Here is a 20,483-nt window from a genome sequence, read left to right on the forward strand (position 1 = left end):
GATGCCTGTGAAAAATTCTTCAAATAAGATGGCAAGGCAGGGTGACAAGTGTGGAAGTGTTAAATCATGCTGGTATGCCATTCATAGGAACGTTAATTAGTTGGAAAAGACTCAGGTGGCTTGGTCATGTTAAGCGAATGTCAGATCACAGGATCCTGAAAAGCGTGTTGTATTCTGAAGCTTGCTTAGAGTCTAGAACAGTGGTCACCAACCACTGGATCTCGACCAACTGGGAGATCTCAGAGCCTCTTGCGGTAGATCTTGGAGCCTCTTGGAGTCGATCTAAGGCTGGGGTGCTGGGCTGAGTGCCCACGTGCATGCACGCAAGCGCCCCAGCCCAGGTGGTCAGTCCATGGAGGAGGGAAGAGGCTAGGGCTAGATCAAGGCCCCCCCGGTGAGGGACAGTGCCGCAGAGGCAGGAGCAGGGGTAAGTTGTGTGGGTCCCGGCCAGGTGGGATTTACCTGCTGAGGAAGTGTGCCCCCAAATAATTTTATCTCCCCCCCTCTCCCCTCCCCACAGACTTATCTGCTGGGTGGGGGGGAGGGGGTGGCAGCAGTGCATGGCAGATCTTGGGTTGCTTTTAAATGACAAAAGTGATCTGCTACTTAAAAAGGTTGGAGACCACTGGTCTAGACAGACAGGCAGACCAGTGCATGGATTTGGGGATGCTTGCAAAGATGATTCAGCATCCTTTGGAATTTCTGTGGATGATTGGGAAAGGAGTGCAGAACACCGCTCTGGTTGGCAAAGTCAGCTTCCAGATGCACCAAGGCGCTGTGCGACGGACTGGATCAAGTTTTGTGACAACCAGCATCAGAGGAGGAAAGAATCTGCTGCTCAGATTTGAAGCACCGCTAGTGCATGGGTGTGCCCTTCCTGTGGGTGGGACTGTCACTCGTGCATCAGATTCAGCAAACAAAGAATTTATGAGAGCACACACCATGCTCTGTAAAAAACAACGGTGCTTCCGTCACAAGAAATAATGGCCACAAGCTAGCAGAGAGCAGATTTAGACTAGACATTAGGAAGAACTTCTTCACAGTTAGAGTGGCCAAGGTCTGGAACGGGCTCCCAAGGGAGGTGGTGCTCTCCCCTGCCCTGGGGGTCTTCAAGAGGAGGTTGGATATGCATCTAGCTGGGGTCATCTAGACCCAGCACTCTTTCCTGCCTATGCAGGGGGTCGGACTCGATGATCTATTGAGGTCCCTTCTGGCCCTAACATCTATGAATCTATGAATCTACCCGTGGATTAAGTGATAACTTGATCATACAGCCCAATTAAATAGCAGAATATAGTTGTGCAACCCAAGCACAACTTCCAAGCGAAGCAGTGCTGGCTCCTACCCTGGGGTCTTTAAGAGGAGGTTAGACGAACACCTTGCTGGGGCTGTTTGACCCCAGTACTTTTTCCTGCCTCGGCAGGGGGTTGGACTTGATGATCTGCTCAGGTCCCTTCCGACCCTACCAACTATGAAACTACCCCAGGAAGAGGACAGAGCTCTGGAAGTTGCAGTCTAACCCAAGCCTGTCCAACTGGTGGAGGGCTTCACATACAGCCCCTGGGCTCCCGCCACCCTTACTGCTCTGACTGCAGCACCAGCAGCCGCCAGAGTCTCAGGGCTCCCCCTTCCTTCCTCCAGCTTCTGCTGCCGGACTCCACCCCAGGGGATCGAGTGGGACAGCGTGGGGCAGTGCACAGTGCCAGCAATGGGGAGCCGTCTGTGCAGTGTGGTGCAATAGGGAAGCCTGTGGCTGGACAGCTGAAGGTGAGGTAGGGTATCATGCACAGCGAGAAGGGGGCAGGGCCCACCACTCATTTGGTGTGTTGTGGGGAAGAGAAAGCACCCATGCATACGCAGTGCAGAGGAGGAAAGTTCCCAAGCAAGTGTAGCATGTAGCCAGGAAGCCCACGGCCCCACCGCATTCAGCTCCCATTAGTGTGGCTTGCAGAGCATGCCACCCCTGACCCTTTAGAAGTTGGACAGTCCTGTTCTAACCCAGAGCCAAAGCATCAGAAGACCAAAGACTGTCTACTCTTTGCCCACTTGAGTTAAAGGGAAGCAGCTGCTCAGTCACGCTTGCTCTTCCTTCCTGTGTGGGATCTAAGTTTAAACACAAAGTTTCTTACAAGTGCTCATCTTGGTTCACCTGCAGATGGGCCATTCAACAAGAAATGCTGTTCAAGGCTGAGAGCAAAGATTGTGAGGCGAACCTGGGCTTTAAACTCTATTACCTGGTCCAACTTCAAAAGCTTGCTAAATAAGGCCCAAAAAATATAGAAATGTGCCTAATAGGTTATTTCACCATTAATATTAATGTAAACTCTAATATAACCATATTAGAGCCAAGCATGCCTATTTTTAATCACTTATATAACTTGTGTTTGCCCTGAACCAGATCTAGCTGGTATAAAACCACTCAACGATGCTGAACAGGCTTCTGATAACCTGACCTCTTCTCACCTAAGAGATTTTCTTGCTTTCTCATTTCCCATACCTCTTCTTCTCTTACCCAAACTCTGATCAAGCAAATGGTATAATACATAACCATTGAGCAGCTTCAAGCCCACTAGAGTCTACAAAAGGTTGAGTCCAACAACAACAAAGGGGGGTCGGTTCTATAAGGAGGACCAAGCATCACAAAAACCATTTTGCAGACGGGTAAACTGGGCTCAAGATAAGATTCGCAAAGTTATGCAGCAAGCCAATGGCACAGCTGAAAACAAACTGGGGTCCCAAGTGACACTCTATCCATTGCAGATTCCCTGCTTCCCCACAAGCGAGAAACATCCCGACAAGAACAGCATATGGGAAAGTAGATTGTTAGGACAGTCTTCACTAAAGTGCATGGAGTAACATTGCATTAATGTCTTACCGAGAAGAGATCGTTTGAACAATCCTCCTGCTCTCTGAGACTTTTTAGGTCTGGATTAAAAAAACTATTTAGGTTCATTATTCCTATTGAAGTGTCTAACTCAAATTCATTTCAATGGCATTAAATTAGCAGTCTGGTTCTGCTTAGGAGGTAGCCTTTACCTTTCACGAAGCTCCGTGTTAGTGGATGCCTGAACCCACACAGAGATCATGGCATTGCCACAGCAGTAATTCTCTTCAGCATGCCTGAGGTTGGGTTCCTGCTGCAGAGCAAGGTTTCTATAAGGCTCAAACATTGCTGCAAACTTCCCTTGACTCTGTGGTTAAAAGGTGGTCAGGGTACTATAGAGGACAGACGAGGAGCATAGCAGCAAAAGGCCATAGCAAGATACCATGTGGGAGCACAGATCTGAAATGTAGGTGGTTTAGGAGCGACATCCATGTGATCCATACTCTAGAACATGAAAGAACACATGCATGGTTTCTACATTCACCTCACTGATGGCATTAGTATTGCCTTGTCAGCGGTAAAACGGCCTTCTAGCCTATCTGTCAAACTGTGACAAGCTGGCACCCAAACACATTCTCTTCAGTTTCCAACAAAGACAGACAGGATCACTGGGTTGAACAGCAAATGATGGTGATTTCACTCTATTCCACTAAATAAAATTTAATACCATTCAGCTTGAATCAAGCCTTTGGCATCCACCCAAAAGCTGCAATCTCTTGTATTAGGAAAAAAGAAAGAAATGTGCTTCATGCATATGCACGAGACAGTGGAATAATACAGGAGTTGTCGGAAGTTAGGCACAACACTGTATGTAAAAAATGCCAATGAAAGCTTCTCTCCACGACTGCAGAGAATAATTGAAAATGACAAGATGTGAGCATGCATAACACGGGGAGAGAGCCTTTCACCTTCCTTCAACCCAGGAGCTGAATGCAGCAGGATATTCAGACCAGAGAATAGTCAATACTGCTAAAAGTCTGGGAGACCTTTTTACTGATTCACTCCAAACGTTTCAAGACAAAGAAAACCTTTAGATAGGTGGATAGGTAAGACCGAGACCTTCATTCGCTCTTTATCTACTATTAATTTACACTTCAGTAAATGAATTAAACGGGGCTTGTTGTAGAAATGATGGTTTAAGCCATATGTAAGTATCAAAGACAGCATGAAAAGATTGGTAAAGCTGGCCAATACCACAGATTCTAGCTCTGAACATTGCCATGGAGTTAGTTCAGTGGGCTTATTTCTGATGCAAGGTAAATAAGCGTGGAAAAACGGTCTGGGCGCTACATATCTAAGAATCTCCTCTCTTATGCTCCATTACAATCCCTAAGGTCAGCCAAGAGCAGCCTCCTGCAAGTACCATCTGTGAACCAAGTTTCTTTCGCCAAAATGCCTAGGAGGTTGTTCTCACCTGTTGCTCCTGAGCTCGTAACTCCCACTCCCTTGAGGCCAGCTAGAGCCCAAGCCTGGCCATCTTTTGGACTCAGTGCAAGACTTTTTTTTTATCTGAGCAGGCAGCAAGCAGGTGGGGTTAAGCTTTAAGATGCCCTAAGCATTTCTGGAGAGAGTGGCACAGAAATAAAATAAATAAATAAAACCTAGTCCTATATTAACAGCTGTGTTTACCAGCTCTTTAGGATGTTGCCTCTTTTACCTCTATGATAACTGCCCTTATCCCTTATTTGTATTTCATCAATCCTAACAAAGCACCCAGAACAAAACAAAACTGCTCTGCTTACATCTCATACCTAAAATTTCAAATCCAGACCATTTTTCAAGTTACTCGGGCTAAAACGAGCCTTAAAAGTTATGACCTAGTGAAACCACTAGACTCCTGCAGACCATTAGGTCAAAAACTGATTCGTATTGAGCTTTCCAAAAGCAAAGATGAAGATGTGGGCTTGTAAGGAGAAGGACTTCAGCCATGAAGTGAAGCATTTTGAAAATATATGCACCATTTAAATCTCACTTTATCCCCAAGCTGAATTTCACACACAGTGACTGAGTGAAATTTCAGTGTCAGAGAATTTAGAGGAAGAAATCTGCAAAGCAGGAACATTCTTTCATTTTAAACTTTTAATAAGCCACTTGGGTAAAAAGTGCAAAGCTAATAAAAGCAAAATCTGAGTTATTGAAAAATAGCATTATCTACAAATCCACTTCCACTTGTGCTATGCTGCAAAGGGCTGGGATTACACATTGCACATTTAATGAAACAGGCAGTCTTAGAGAGAGATTCTTCTTGTGAATAAAAACATCCTTTTTTACTCTTTGCAGGACCAGGCACTCACATTCTGGCAAACATTTTTGTATTAGTAGGGTTAGTTGCTTGCAAAGAGTCAAAAGGCACAGCAATGAATCCCTTACTTCCATTGATAAGAAACTGCCAACGTGAGTAACCCCACAGACTGCTTAGCAGTGGAAGGAAGGCTTCACAACGTGGCCCCAGAGATTTATGCCTGCAAACTAACTATTGGCCTCCGTGGACATCTGCAGGATGGAGCCCTTAGCACAGGGGTGGGCAAAATGCGGCCTGGGGGCTGGATGTGCCCCGCCAGGCCATTCTATCTGGCCCGTGGGACCCCTAAAAAAATTTAGAAAATTAATATTTATCTTCCCCTGGCTGATTATCAAGCGGCCCTCAATGGCTTGCCAAAACTCAGTAAGTGGCCCTCTGCCCAAAATAATTGCCCGCCCCTGCCTTAGCATGATGATCATGCTACTACAGCAACATAGGTATAATAAGGAAGATATAACCAGGTTTCACATCTCTAGTCTTAGTACGTTTAGCTGCTACATTTTTAGGATGCTGCAGCATATTCTAAGGTTGGAAAGGTCTCCTGAGCCATCACTACTAGCAGACTTCAAAGATCAAGGCTGTTACATCAAGGCTGCAACTACCATGGGAAGCTGGAGTGCTGTGCTTGAAGTCAGTGGGGTGCTGTGCAGGCAAGCTGCCAGGATCTCACCTGCAGTTATGAGCAGCTCATCGCTGACCTTATTCATTTCAAGGGACATGAGTGCCTTTGCTGGCTCGGTTTAAATGAACCAAAATATTTTCGTCTAAAATCTTCTAAAAGCCTAGAGAGAAGATGGAAATAAAAAGTTAAAAAGGTCCTAAATAAATATTAGAGCACGGTATTAATTTTTCCTGAATGATCTGAGGTACTGTACCCAGATGTGGAAACATGGCCATATCCTGCAAATGCTCTTGGACTTGCCTAGTACATATTTTTTTTCTCGTTGCTTTGTTTCCAATAACGTCTGCCTTAATCCAAAGGTGGGCAAGATCATAATGCAAGATCAAGATGATCAACGAAAGGTATCGGTACTGGAACCCACCAATAAAAAGCTCTGTAGTGCAGTCAGTTCAGGCCCAGGTTACTAGTAATCTTAAATTATTGCCACAGGATGACCACTCAGTCCGCCACTTGAAAGTAACCAGCTATCTTGTTCACTTTCTGGTGATGGAGTGCAGAGATCTGCTCACTAATTCGGCACAGCCTCTTCTCAAACACATTTGCTGAAAGATAGCATTAGGTCATCAGAGGTTTACAGAAAATGACCAGGATTAGCACACTGATAAGAGTAAGCAAAGAGAGGAGTAATGGTGCCTTACTAATTGTAATTACAATAAAAAAAAAGACAGAATTAATAGAAAGGATACCAAAAAAAGGTAAAATTTCATGTGCTGCAGAGTTTTTGAACAGCCAAGCATCAACCTCCCAGGACCAAATATGAAACCCCCATGAAAAAGTTTAACTCAAAAACTGAACCAGCCCAAATCATGGATGCATAACCCTGCAACCTAGGGTACAGATGAGGTCCATGGAGTTATGTAATCCAGCCTCTCCCCAAGGGTCTGGAATTAATATTATTACAGTTTCCCCACAGACACATTTCCAAACCCTACATAGCTTGATCCTTCCTGGCCAGGCTGGCCCTGCTCACAGGGATGAGGTCCTATGGCTCGCTCAGTGCAACCACAAAGGAATGGCCCAGCTAGGGCCTCATGCAACTGCACAGAGCCAGGGTCATGCGGCTGCACTGGGCCCTGGCTGGGCCATTTCCATGTGGCTGGACTGGACACTGGCTGGGACCAGCACTGCAAGCTAGATCAGGCCCACAGACAAACCCAGCACTACTTAACCAACCTGCGGGCCAAAAAGGCCTGGCACCCCTGTCCCGAACTGTTAGTCTCTCTTCCAAATTAAGAGCTCAGAAGAAAATGAGATCTGTCCTTACCTTCTAAGTTCAGGTTTTTTTGTGGAATAGCTGAATCTGAGACATCCCCCCACCCCCAATTGATAAACATTCAATTAAAAAAAAATGTGTACACGTATACTTTCAAACAATCCCACTCCAAAGTATATGTAACACGTCAACCTAATCTACAAATACCACATTTGGTTTTATTTTAGAGAATTAATTTACATAGTACTTGACATGTTATTTTTTAGGTTCTCTTCTGTTTACTCTAACCTTTCCAATTACCAATTTGTTTATACAAGCTGCAACATAGGGGTCTGACATCAGTCGCTGATAAAAATATATGTATTTCTTTTTATTTCCCTATTGCTTTCTTAGAGCCATAGCACATTTCATTACTCACGTACCCTACAGTCCATGAATAATCCCAATGTCAGTGAACTATTCAAGGAGCAGACTGCTGAGTAGGAGCAAAGTGTTGCATCTAATCAATTATATAGTCACATCCTGCCATCAGTCTCTAGGCAAACTGATTTCAATGGGTACTACTACTAAGATTTGAGAACACCACAAGCTGTGGTACACCAATGTGGTGGTTATGCTATTGTTGAGGTAATTAAAATAGCCAGAATAAGAGATGTGCCATTCCCTCCACCCCCTCCCACTTAGCTAAGTGCAAACTTGCCAACCCCCCAAAAACCACATTAAGGAACCTCTCATTACTTCTCAAAACTCCCCAGTTTGGAGAAAATACTCTATGCCCAGAAAACTGCCACCACGTACACTCAAAACCTGCCACCGAGCGCAGAATCTGACTAAGGATTTTAGTATTAAGCCTTGCAAATCAGAACAGAGCTTTCTTGAGGGTGCCATTTCTTATAGGGAATCAGCAGGTGTTTTCTTGGTCAGCCTTTTCATCACAACAATTAACTGTAGTCTACACAGGGTTGCGTGTCAAAAAGCTTTACCTGGGCATAAACTGAATGCTGGCCCCGCAAACAATTTTAGATGGGCCTTGGATAGTGCTACTGGCAAGTAAGAATGACACTTCTTTGCAGTGTCTAACTTACATGTTCATCATATGGTCTATCTTGTGATCTTGGGCACATTTCAGGAAATTCTCTTTCCAATCACCCAAGCAATCATATTGCTTCCTTTACCAGCAGAGTACAACCCCACCCTTTTTGCTTGGCTCAGTATTTTTCCCCATAGATCTGCTGGTTACCTCCTTGGCCTGGCTTCTCTCCTGCTCCCACGGCCAGTTGCTTTGGTTTGAGTGACGACTGGACTTGATGGCCCAGGAGGTTAATGACATGTTCATAAACTGTCCTGAAGAGCAGTGCCACTTCTCTTTGTCCTACCAAAGCTATCCCCTGGGCAGAACACCTATTACTGGGGTCCAATGGCCTCGAATTAACTGGTCCCACTGACCGACTGAAAGAAACTCACAGAAAAACACAAAAAATTATAGTAAGGACAGCTTGGAAAGAGGAGAACTAAAGCTGTTGAACCCGAGCTGATGAACTGAGGGAAATGGGATGCCATTTACCTGGAGTGTGTGAGCTCTAGGGAGCAAGAAGAGCTTTCAGGATGGGGAAGAAGAAAAAGGAGATGAGTAGCAGCAAATTCAGACAGAATAATCAAGGAAAATGAGATCTCTTGGACTGTGAAAGACTCTTCCTTGAGAAGTACGAACTATTTGAGGTAACCCACCATCTGAGTAGTTAGCATTTGATGAGCTCAGGCTCGTGAAACCTTACGCATCTCTGATTTGGTTTGATAAGGTGCATCTCTAATCAGTCTTCTGCGCACTATTTGAGCTGTTGATAGCAGCACTGTAGAATACGTGTTCTGCTGAATGCAATCCTGTGCTGGGAGAGGACTGTCAATACAGCATACTGGGTTTTTGCCAGATCCGGTTCTAAAGGACAAGTGTCACTCCAGTTCCACCACCGACCTACTGACTTCAGCAGGACTGCAACAAAGCCAGCAAGAGCCGACTAATCCCTTCGGGCCCAATCCTTGCGCTCACCTACAAACATACTTTGCTTTAAGCAGGTCAGTGGTCCCATCGAAGTCAATGAAATCTTTATTATGCTTAAGGTTAAATGCATTCACCAGATTGGATTTCTGGGGCTGAAGATCCTCTTACAGGGAAACCTCATGCACAACTTTGGTCACAACACAATTTATTTCATCCTAGAGCACACAATGCTTCTGATTTATTAATATTATTTGCATTATTCCAACCCAGGGCAGTTTATTTACTACAAGCGTGTATTTGTGTTCCTTTCAAACTGGCATTTCTTCCTTAAGCGAGCGTCCTTGTCAGCTTCTTCAAATAAATTGAAAAGACATTACGTGAAAAAGCAGCAGCTGGGTTATGACTACCTGAGTTCTCCTGACTTCCCAGGCCCGTCCATTATTCTCAGTGCATTTGGTGCTTTCCATTCAACTCGCATCCTGGCCGAATTTCCAAGAAATGTTCGACTATCCCTGCGAGATTTTCATTCGAAGACTATTTACTTAAATACTTGCTCCCAGTCTAATCTTTCAGACAAAGCAGTATGCATTTTTAAATCCACCAAGCAAAATACTTGCAAAGATAATCCGGCACAGTGTAATCAAACTGTGGAGTTCTCTCTTTCCCTGGTCTTTTCATTTAATTTCACATTCTGTAGTATCCTAAAGAAATATTAGGATTATACCATCTTTGTTTTGGTTAGGTTACATGCCTGCCTGAAAAAAATGCTTGGTGGATTCCTACTCATTGCTGTACCACATACTACATAGCTTAATTGAAAATTACTCCCTTGGGGGGCAATCTTACTTTGATGAGCAGGAATTATTGCCATTGCCAATGGAATCAGGGGCTCTCTCATGGATAGCAATAATAGAAGTGGCTTTATCGATTTTTGGGGGATGAGATTCTACATGGAAAGCAACTGAATGTGAAAGAGCTGGCTTTTAGGGTTTTTTTTATTCATTTGTGGGGCCTATTATGAGTCTTCAGAATGCCCAAAAGCAGGTTCTGGGGATGGATCGGGGCAGCTTCCCTGGCAAAATTCTTGGCTTGGAACATGCAGGCGGGAAGGGCAGGGAAAACAGCTGGGCAGGATCTCACCAAGCCATACTCAGCAATATCCTCGGCAGAATTTACTGCCGCTGCAGCACAGACAAGCCCAAGTCCTCCCACTGCTTTCAGTGCCACTACATTGACTTAAAGTCAGGCCCATGCTTAAGTGCTTAGGCTTAAGCCAGTGTCAAATCAGGAAAAATTCCCTTGAGATGAGCAAACGGCCGTGCCTACACCGTAACTTTACTGTAGCTAGCAACAGTGCCTGGGTTGTAATCCTTCTTAAGCAGGAAGCAGCACAGACATGTCTGTTCATGCAGAAGGCCTTTATAAGACATCTTAAGAGTCAATTTTAGACCCTATCCCAGCATTTGTATTGGTATGGGTCTGCACTGACAAATCTGAAGACAGGATCCAGGCCTTAGGCCCTCCGTTGCAAGTATCCAGTCATCACGTAGAGCAGGGATGGGCAATTATTTGGGCTGGAGGCCACTTAGGGAGTTTTGGTAAACTACTGCAAGTCACATGGCCCGCTCATCCCCCATGCCTGATCAGCAACTTCTCCCTCCTCCGTGACCACAGCAGCTCACCAAAACTCCCTAAGTGGCTCTGCCCCAGGGTCCAGCCATGGAGACCGGCTTGGGACTCGCACAAGCAGGGTGGCTGGGATGGGGCTGTGGCGGGAGGGGAGCGGGATGGACAGGTGGGGGGAGCTGGGGTCAGGATTGCAGGGCAGAGCTGTGGTCTACTCCCAGCATGTCCCTTCCCATGGACCCAGCTGCTTATTGCACTGGGCGTGCAGTCAGTGGAAGGAGGCCAAGAGCTGGAGCTGGCCCCCCGCCTGCCTGGGTGTGGTACCCGATGCACATCCCCAGGTTCCCCGCATTACCTGCTGCCCAGAGCAGCACAGCAAGTGCAGGAAGAGGAGCCACTGGAGGCAAGGGGAGGTAAGCAGTACCCAGGTAGCTGCAGCCACAAAGAGCAGCCCCACTGGGTAGCTGTGTGCACTGGCCAGGGCCAAGGCCGGGGTGGGGAGTGCATCTCAGGGAGCTGGTGGGTGCCCACCTATGGGTCAGATCCAGCCTGCAGGGTGTGTTTGGCCCATCCCAACGTAGATGGTCATCTTTAGGTACTGAGAGCAAGGGCTCCTCAACAGATCTGAACTATCAGAGTGGCCCAAAGAGACAGAGTCTTCCCAGGAGCTAGGATTCAGTCTATGCAGGGTTTTTAAGACCAACAGCAACATACTGTTCTGTACCCAGGAGCAGATAAATAGCCAGGGTAGTCCTTGGAGCCACGGTATAACATGCTCCCTGGGGCTAGCACTGCTCTAGTAAGAGTCGCTACATTCTGCGCAAGCTGTCGCTTCCCAGTGGCTTTCAAAGTGCATGAGTGCACTGCGGTAATCCAATTTACAGGTGACAAAAGCACGGAGCTCTCTGGCAGGGGCTGGATCAGAGAGATACTTTTCTTCGTTTCTTTTATTCCCAGGTTGTGTTTGGGGGTACTGATCTCTCCTTCTCGCCTACAAAAACAGCCTCTGCAGTTAGATCTCAGCACCAGCAGACTAGTAACATACAGAACAAGCACCTCTCTGACCATCTTCCTCAAAAATCAGTACCCCAAACTCTCTCAGCAGATTCTTAATTATTTAATACAGAAAAGCAAAGTATTGCTACAACCCCAAAAATGATATTGGCTTCCCAGATAAATATGGTAAATTCCTAGTTTAATGGACATTTTTAAATGAAGATAACTGGATAACTTCTCTGAAAAGAAACACATGAAGATACAAATATAAGCATTCTCTCCATAAGATTTATTCTTTTCTACTTGAGGAAAGTAATCACATTCGGTTAATGGAGCAGACACAAAGAGCCCTATTCAGGCTTCTGTAGTTACTGTTTGTTCCATCATTTCTGCTATATACCATGAACTAATAGCTTCCAATATATTATCGGGAGCTAATAACCTGACAGACCATCACTGCCCAGTACTTAACAATTTTTAATGTCTGTACAAACCAAGCAAATTGGATGACAATTACATTGTAATAGCCCAATGACAAAGGACAACTCGGCAGCGATATGTGTCAAACAGATCAAGAACACAACCCCTTCAACAAAGCAATCCAGATCCTAACACATTGGACAGAAAAGATCCTGAATCACCCGAGTGCTCCATCATATCAAGTGCAAACTTTCCACCACAATGGGATAAGCCAGTCAGCAACAGGGAGGCCAGGCCGTAAGTACAAGAGGGTAAGAAAGGGAAGCCTCTAGGTTCAGGCTGGCCTCTAAGCAGCCCCAGAATACAAATAATGCCAAATAGTTTGGCTCAGAGCAAATGTTACGTCCCTCTTCTCGCAATCGCTGCCCCATGCAGAGGAAGGGGACAGAAAATGAAGTCTCAAGCCTCCCATCTACAATGCACAGATCTCATTCTGCAGGGGTTCTGCCATCACAATGTTCCCAGCATGCTGCTTGGCACACATTTGCTCATTCTTCCTGTGAACCCTAAATGCTTGTATTTTAAATGTTTCCATGATTCACCTAAACTGGATGATCGCAAAAATATTCTAAACTCCGACAGCCTTTTTTATTTTTTTTTGGAATAAAAAATAGTTATATGCTTTACAGGAAATAATCTTAACCCTCTGCATAGAAGTGGCCTAGCTCATTTATTCTTATTTATTATATTTGGAGCACCTGTTTCTAAACTGATTGCTGATCCGTCCTGGGAATTTTTCTACCTATTTCATGACTGTCTCTAATAATATCTTCTCTTTCAATTAAGATAAAGACCTGTTGAGGCTCGTAACATGGTGGCTTCCTCCCTCTCTCTATATATCTACGCTGAATGTAGCATCTGATGTTCTCTCCTGCAACCCATGACTCACAGTATTCAAAAAAATATGTAAAGTGAAAACCGAGTTGTTTCTATAATATATATATTTCTATATGTTATAGAAACAACCCGGTTTTCACTTACTGTTTTTTTTTAATATTGTGAGTCATAGGTTGCAGGAGAGAACATCAGATGCTACAGTCAGCTGAAATGGTTTAGAAACCCACTGAAGTCAAATTACAATAATCCCATGTATGTTAATGTTCCATTAGAAGCAGAGTTATGTGAGCTACTGCCGCCAGCTACAGTCTGTCACTCCAGCAAATTTCCCTTCTACTAAATACATTTTGTACTGTTCTGTTACCTATTTTCCCCTGCCATCCTTGCTCTACAGCTATGCTCTTGGATAAAGACCATGCTTAAGATTCAGGGACCTTTAGACCATCTTGCTGATAAGGAAAGGTGCAAATCTCACATGGGATGAGGTTTCAGGACTGACAGGTTTTGCTTTTTTTTGCTTTCTCTAAGGCAACAGGGCACACTGGTCACAAACAACCTGAGAGCTGAAAAATAGAGGTCTTCCTTTCCAGTTGGAGTGATCAAAGGATCTCCTTGGGTGGCATAAGTATAGGTTTCCTTTAGTGTCCCTGTCCTAAGTTAAAGAGGGACAAAAAATCATATTTGCGTTTGTTTTTAGTGGTCAGAGTGTTTTTGTTTTGATGGGTTTGTGCGTAACCATTCTTTAGGAACCCAGTGTTTAAGAAAATTAATAGTTTCTCTTCCAGACCAGCCTTTCTAAAAGCTAATAACCGTGGGGAGCAATTTAGTTATCTCCAAAAAAATGTTTTCTTTAAACACAAGTTTATAAAGAATATACTTCAAGGTCATATTATTCAAGAGAATCCCTGTACACAAAAGCAGAACCTTACAACAGAGAAGAAAAGGGCCTTCCAGCTGTGAAACAGCTGAAACATGACAAAGGGAATCGAAGGACTCATCGCTTCCTGAGCACAGGAATCAGAGTGTGAGCCCCCTGCACGAAGCTTGCTATAATCATCATCCTATATGACCAAGAGTGCTGTGCGAGATGTAAACCTAGTTTTCAAAACTGTCAGAGGATGTGCTGCAAATCAGAAGATCAAGCCTTTCTGAAGAAAACATCCTTCAGCTTTGGAAGGAAAGGAGGGGAAGTGTTAGGGTCTAACCCCCATAGCCTCTCTCTTAAATATAGATCAAATTAAAACTAAAGGACTCCAGATCCCGTCCTTTCTGATGGTCTAGATTCAGTTTTCCAGCATAGGTCATTGCTATATCTGCATCACCTGCCTTCAGGATGGTCTTGTCGCAGGAACTGGACTGGGCCATAGGAGTTCGATTCCTAGCTCTGCCACAGATGTCCTGGGTAATCCTGGGCAAGTCACTTAATTTCTCTTAATTATCTTTGTTCCCCATCTGAAAAAGGAAGGTAACAAAACTTCCTGTCCTCCACCCTTTTGCTGTCGTTAATGTAGGGGCTCTCTCTCTAAGCATATGTACGGCCCCTAGCACAAAAAAGTTGCTGGCCTCAGGTCAGTTATAGCCTCAGTCAGTTGCCAGATCAGAGAACTAAAAACAAGAGACTCTCTCTCTAGTGGCTGGACCCATATATTAGAGAGTTATCCTCGGGCACAAGACATTTCTGAAACTCTCCATTCTCAGAGCAAACAGAAACAGAGGAGGGTCATCTCTTTCACCATTTGTCTCAATACTGTCCTTTCCAAATTGAGAAAAGGCAGGGCAGACAGAAGATGGGCACCTTCCCCCATCACTCCTGCTACCCTTTCCCCTTTAGCTCAGTTCTTCTCCACCTCTCATATCTTTCCGTCTTGCCACTTAGGGACTATCTACTTGGCACTTATCTCTGCTAGGACCATGGGATGTGTTTGAGGATATACATCCCATACAAGAAACCAAACTATTCCTCAGACAGGTTTAGTTATGTAGGGCTGAAGTTAGGAATTCGGATTTTACTGAGCAATATAGATACAACTTTGGCTCTGACAGCAAAGAAACCAGTTTCTGGAGAAATCTAGAGACTTTACTGGAGTTCGCTTCTTTTCAGGATATCCTCCTGACTTCCAGAAGGAACTTCATATAACCTACTTTAAGAGGTTCTGTTGCCTCTTTTTTATTTATTAGTTCAATCGCCCTTATATTCAGTATCTACCTTTTCCAATTAAAAAAAAAAAAAAACTGTTCAGGCATACCATACTGCAGAGAAAGTTTGGCTGCAGGACTGCTTGTTTATTGCTGTGTGTTGCCAACATGTGATTTCATTGAAAGTCTCAAGATCTTTGGGGTTTTTCTCAAAGCCCCAGTTCCTGAAGTGCTGCACTTATGCAAGAATCTCCATTTTCTTGCCTAGCTCTTGTGGTGCAGAAGCACAGCCTGGAAATGTGAATGGATGCCTCAAAAAGACAGAAGGCAAATAAAAAAAGAATTCAAATTGTATTTTATTTTTAAATGGCTCCTGATTTTTAGTAGCATTTCATCTCCCTGCTTTACCTGTGGAGCAAGTTAGGGTGTTCTTGGCTGTGTTTGGGCATTGTGCCTGTTAACTGAGAGAAAGGATTATTAGTGCAGTTCAAACAGGTTAGACAAACACATGTATAGGATGCTTTAGATAGGGATGAATCTGTCTTGAGCACGGGGTTGGACTAGATGACCTCTTGAGATCCCTTCTAGCCCCAGTTATTCTATGATTTTTGGGAAGGGCCCTGGCTCCATGTTTTCAAGTACATGGCAATACCAATGTTTATTTTAAGGCACTGGAACAGAGAACAAAAATGCAAAGGTTTATTCGCTATTCTCCATCACACGGCTATTTAAAAAGGCTTTATCCAAATAAAATATATTTAAATAACATTTCTTACCTGATAAATATTGAGTTAAACAACAGAAATAGCTAAAAACAATCTAATGCATTTATTACCCTTTAATCCAATTGTCTAAAGAAAGAGAGATGCAAAGAAAACCAGTGATGTGAAATGGATCAGTACTGGCCAATTTCACATTCTAGTGCATTCACAAACATGAAGCATTGTTCATGTTCAGCCAGTAGATGAGGATGCTTTCACTCAAAAAAAATATGATTTAAAAAAAAATGCATATCATGTTTTGTAAGGGGGGTTTCATCTTTGAACTACCTGTCATTTTGAACCTAAATTAATAAACATAGGTTTCTGACCCTTTAACATATATCTAGGCTCAGTGATCCCTTCCATTTTAACCCTATGATTTGCATTTAACAAATCTTGCTATGGGTTTCCTTACACGGTCTTACATTTTCACTTTCATAAGAAAGGAATATATGAAGTATCCCTGAGATACTAGCACTACAGGAAGAAGCGACTATCCACAACATATTCCCTTACCCCCATGCCCCACACGCACTCACACCCCCTCTTGTCCTGGGACCAATCTACTTCCCATAGGAATTTTGCCAGAAGAGAGTCAAGCCCTTCATGAGCAAAATATGCTTATCTCCATGCAATGTGAACCATGATTTTTCTACCCCGGGGCTTCTGTCATCATAATAGTTTCCCAGACTAAAAGTCGCCTTTGTGTGCATCATGGTTGAATGCGTGTTTAAACGTTTATTAGCCACTCTTTCCGAGGTCACTGAAATGGATGCATCATATTAGTATTGAAAGTAACATCTGTTCCAGTTTCTATAATGGACAAATTTGTAGGGATATTTTTTCAATTATCTCTTCTGTTTTGTTTTTTGGGAGGGGGCAGGAGGGAGTTTGACAAGTATTTGCCAATGGGAAGGAAAGAAAAGGATTAAACGGGTGACAGATGTCCCTCAGAGGTACTCATTTCTAGTCTACTTCCCTGCTGCTTGATGGCCACTTCTTTTACCCTGTATCTGGAGTTTTTGAAACATGAAGGCCTCTCTGTCATGCAATTACCTTAAAAGTCTGGGTAAGTATGTTTTACGTATGCTGGCTTTCCATGATTTGATAAGACTACATGTTTTATTTAGATTTCTCCTTTATCTCCAAAATTGCTTCTTTGCTACTGTTCTGCTTCTTTTTCAGATGCAATAAACAGCCCCAAACAGCTATCTTGTTTTCCATATCATTACTTTCTTTTTAATTAAGCCCCTTGTATTTTTTATTAAAACCTACTAGAGCTTGGTTTTGTCCAATATGATTTTCCATTTAAGAAACAATAAGGTAATTGAGGAAAATGTTTAGATTATATTTCTGAGAGAGACAGAAATTGATGGTCAAACTGCTTAAAAAATGTTCAAGCAGGGCAGACTTCTTGTTGCAGCATATTTTACAAGAAATAATGCATACAATTGATTTTGCCCTTGAAATCAATGCAAACGCATCAAAATTTTCTGGGATTTATACTTTGCCTGAATTAGTCAGCATCTGTGTGCAAGTTGTGTTTCATCACTGGCTTGACATTTGAGCTGTGTTAGTTGATTAACGACAGGACACACAAAAACACATGGCATTGGCTCCATTCCCTGTACAAACGAGTGTGATGCTTATTATAACCATCAAGTTCTTGGTCCGAGTGACTGTCTAAGTAAAAGTGAATATCTACTGTCTTGAATATCTGCTGTCTAGGAGTCTTTCAGTTGAAAAGTCACTTCCCCTTGGCAGGTACTCTAGAACCATTCAATCACAAATGAGCTTGCATAAAGGAAAAAGAGACCATGCGCAAGGCCAAAACAAATTTGTTACAAATTTTAAATCAATTTAAACTGGTTATTTAAAATGGGCAATTTTACCTGGAAAATATTTTCAGAGTTCACTTAGCTTGACTTTCAAAGCCCTTACAAAAATCCTTATTACTGGACTTCACATTGCAGCCTTGTGGAAACCTTGATTTAAAACTAGCTTGAAATCTCTGCTTAGAATAATAAAATGGCAGACAAAACTCCATTAGCTTCAGAGAGAGATGGATGGACCCCATGCTTATGCTACATTGCTTCTCAAAACACAGGTATTGACCAAACCGTATCATTTAATTACTAAATTAATTTCCAGCTCCTTGACCTGTTCCTGATCTGCCAGAGTTCCTGTATTTTCAAATATTCAAAATCCCCCTATTGTTTTAGTGAATACAGCCTTCACTCACGACATGACAGGAATGAGTAAAGGCCCTAACCCCCAAAAGATGTAGGCGTGTTCTTAACTGTGCCACCGCAGTGGTAATATTAAGCTCATTCATAAAAGTACATAGGATCAATGCCAGAGTTTGCAAATTCAGGTTCAGATGCAAAAATCTCTCAAGTTACTTTAGCATTACTAAAATAGATATATAGCAATATTAAAACTGAAGCATCTCATTCATTTACAATTGCTTCAGAGAACTCCTAAATTGTGAAATACTTTCCTTCCTGGTGCTTGTAATAACCTCTTGAAATCTTCACGCTGAAACGCACAGCACATTTTTTTGCAGTGTGGTGGAGCCAGTTATGTATTGAACTTCTATTTTGTGTTTAGTTTAAAAAGAAAAGTCTTTACGAAGGATTTACTTTCAAATTAATGAAAGCATGTTCAACAAAATTTGTAAGTGTTGAACATTTGTAATGGAGGAGGCAAAATATGTATGGGGGCTACATGTTTTCCAGATGATAGATTTGTTTAATAAACTCTCTCTTAATATTATGGTTACTTTGTTGATGAGGGTAGAAAAGGCTGTTCAGTAAAGCAGCATATCGCAAATTCTTTGCTGAAACTTGGCGTGTTGTGGGGGGGGAGGAAATCACACAATAAGTTAATTTATTAAAAAGCAACCATTAATGCAGGTCCTTTTGAAGTATTAGTAAAGTCACTGTCAATCTGACATAGGACTGTATTGATGACCACAACAACTGTAAACCACACCATAGTATAAAAAGATAAGAGAACGTAATATTATTCCACTGGGATTCAGAAAGTTATAATCCAACTGTCCAACTAAAAGTTACAGTCCTTTGAACTTGCTATATTTCGACTCTATTCCTCAAAACTTCACTCCTGCACTAAGCCACACAAATTCAGCGCCCCATGAGTTACATCAATGTCACTATGCAGTGCTGACATTTTTTCTCTCTCAGCGCTCATGCAAAAGGTTTGATCCGGGGGCTGCAGTTTAATTCTCTCATGGAGATGACTAGGACTGGCGGGGGTTTGGATCCCTCTCTGCCCATCATTTTCAGAATAGCGTAAGACAGTAGGAAAGGAATTTCCCAGCTGCAGATGACCTGAGCTGCATATAAAACCAGTCCCCGTCTCCAACAACTCCAGCTGCTGCAAAGGCGGCGGCGAGATAACCCTGCCATTTTCACCGTGCCGCCAGCGTTTGTTCCGATAGATCGTTTCTAGAAGCCCGAAACAATCTCGGACCCACCTATTTTCTCCCACTCAACCCCCATATAGACCTGTCCATTTCCTCTCTCGCTCCTCGCCAAACCTGCCAGCTCCCGCCGGTGACAAATCTCTGCCGAAATGGTTTCCGAGGAGGGGGGCAACGCTGCTTCCTCACCTAGGTGCCTCAATCTGAGAGCAAAAGGGACCCGTGGAGAAGATGTGAGCGAGGAAATAATCATGAGAAGAAGAAGAAAAAAGGTCATTCCGGATCTCAGCAGGAGGTGGGCGCTGATGGACCGGGATGGGGCTCCTAAATCCCCTCCCAAAGCCACAGCGGAGAGAGGCTGCAGAAGCCCCCCGGGAGGACACGGCAGGGTCCTTTCCCCTGCGCCCGCCAGATGTTGCGCCCCCCCCGCCCCACCCCGCCAGATGTTGCGCAGGTGCCGCTCTGCGGAGACAAGCGCGGGAGGGAGGGACCCCGCGAGCATCCCCCGCCCGGCGGCTCCTACCTTCCCTGGCTTTCAGCAGGACGGTGTTGGCCACGATGTTTTCCAGCTCCATGGACGGGCGGGCGGCAGCGGCGCCGCAGCGGGCTGGGCTCGGGCTGGCGGCGGCTCCGCAGCGGGGCGATGCGCAGCCTCCCGCCCTAGCGCATGGTCCAGCCTTGGCGGGGGGCTCGGGCTGCCCGGCCGGCTCGGCTCGGCTCTGCTCGGCTCGGCTCGGCTCGCACAGGCGGCGGCGGCGGCGGCAGCGGCTCCCTCCCTCCTTCCCTCCCCCGGCCTCGGGGTGTGGGGCGAGGGGCCGCACTGCGCAGGCGCCCGCCTGCACAGCTGGCGCGGCCGCGGGGCACGCTGGGACTTGTAGTCCGCCCTGCGGGGGGGGGCGGTGTGCAGGCAGTGCTGAAGCCCAGGGGAGTTCGGGCATGGGTCAGGGTGAGCACCCGCAGCGCCCCTCTGCTTGAGCCCAGGGGATGGGCGCTGGGCACCTCTCCACTGATTTGTAAAAACCAGTGTTTCCCAACCGTTTCCAGCCCAAGGCAGGCTGGTATTCATGGACATTTTTTTTGTCTAGAAAGCATTCCCCGTCCTCGCGCCCACGGTAGCTCATA

At 44.5% G+C, this 20,483-nt stretch overlaps 1 protein-coding gene across 2 annotated transcripts in view; it reads right to left on the bottom strand.

Annotated features, from left to right (window-relative positions):
* The window catches only part of GRK5 (G protein-coupled receptor kinase 5), a 250,610-nt gene extending 230,439 nt beyond the window's left edge, over nt 1-20,171 (bottom strand). The window contains exon 1 of one of the 2 annotated variants that reach the window (XM_019485911.2): nt 19,885-20,169. In XM_019485911.2, the coding sequence (XP_019341456.1) occupies nt 19,885-19,936 (52 nt within the window). In that variant the 5' untranslated portion in view covers nt 19,937-20,169. Of the gene's footprint in view, nt 1-19,884 lie in introns of both variants that reach the window. The other variant, XM_019485912.2, reaches the window with a different exon arrangement.
* Between the last annotated feature and the right edge of the window lie 312 nt (nt 20,172-20,483).

Source organism: Alligator mississippiensis, chromosome 6 (assembly GCF_030867095.1).
Source record: "Alligator mississippiensis isolate rAllMis1 chromosome 6, rAllMis1, whole genome shotgun sequence".
Lineage (NCBI taxonomy): Eukaryota > Metazoa > Chordata > Crocodylia > Alligatoridae > Alligator > Alligator mississippiensis.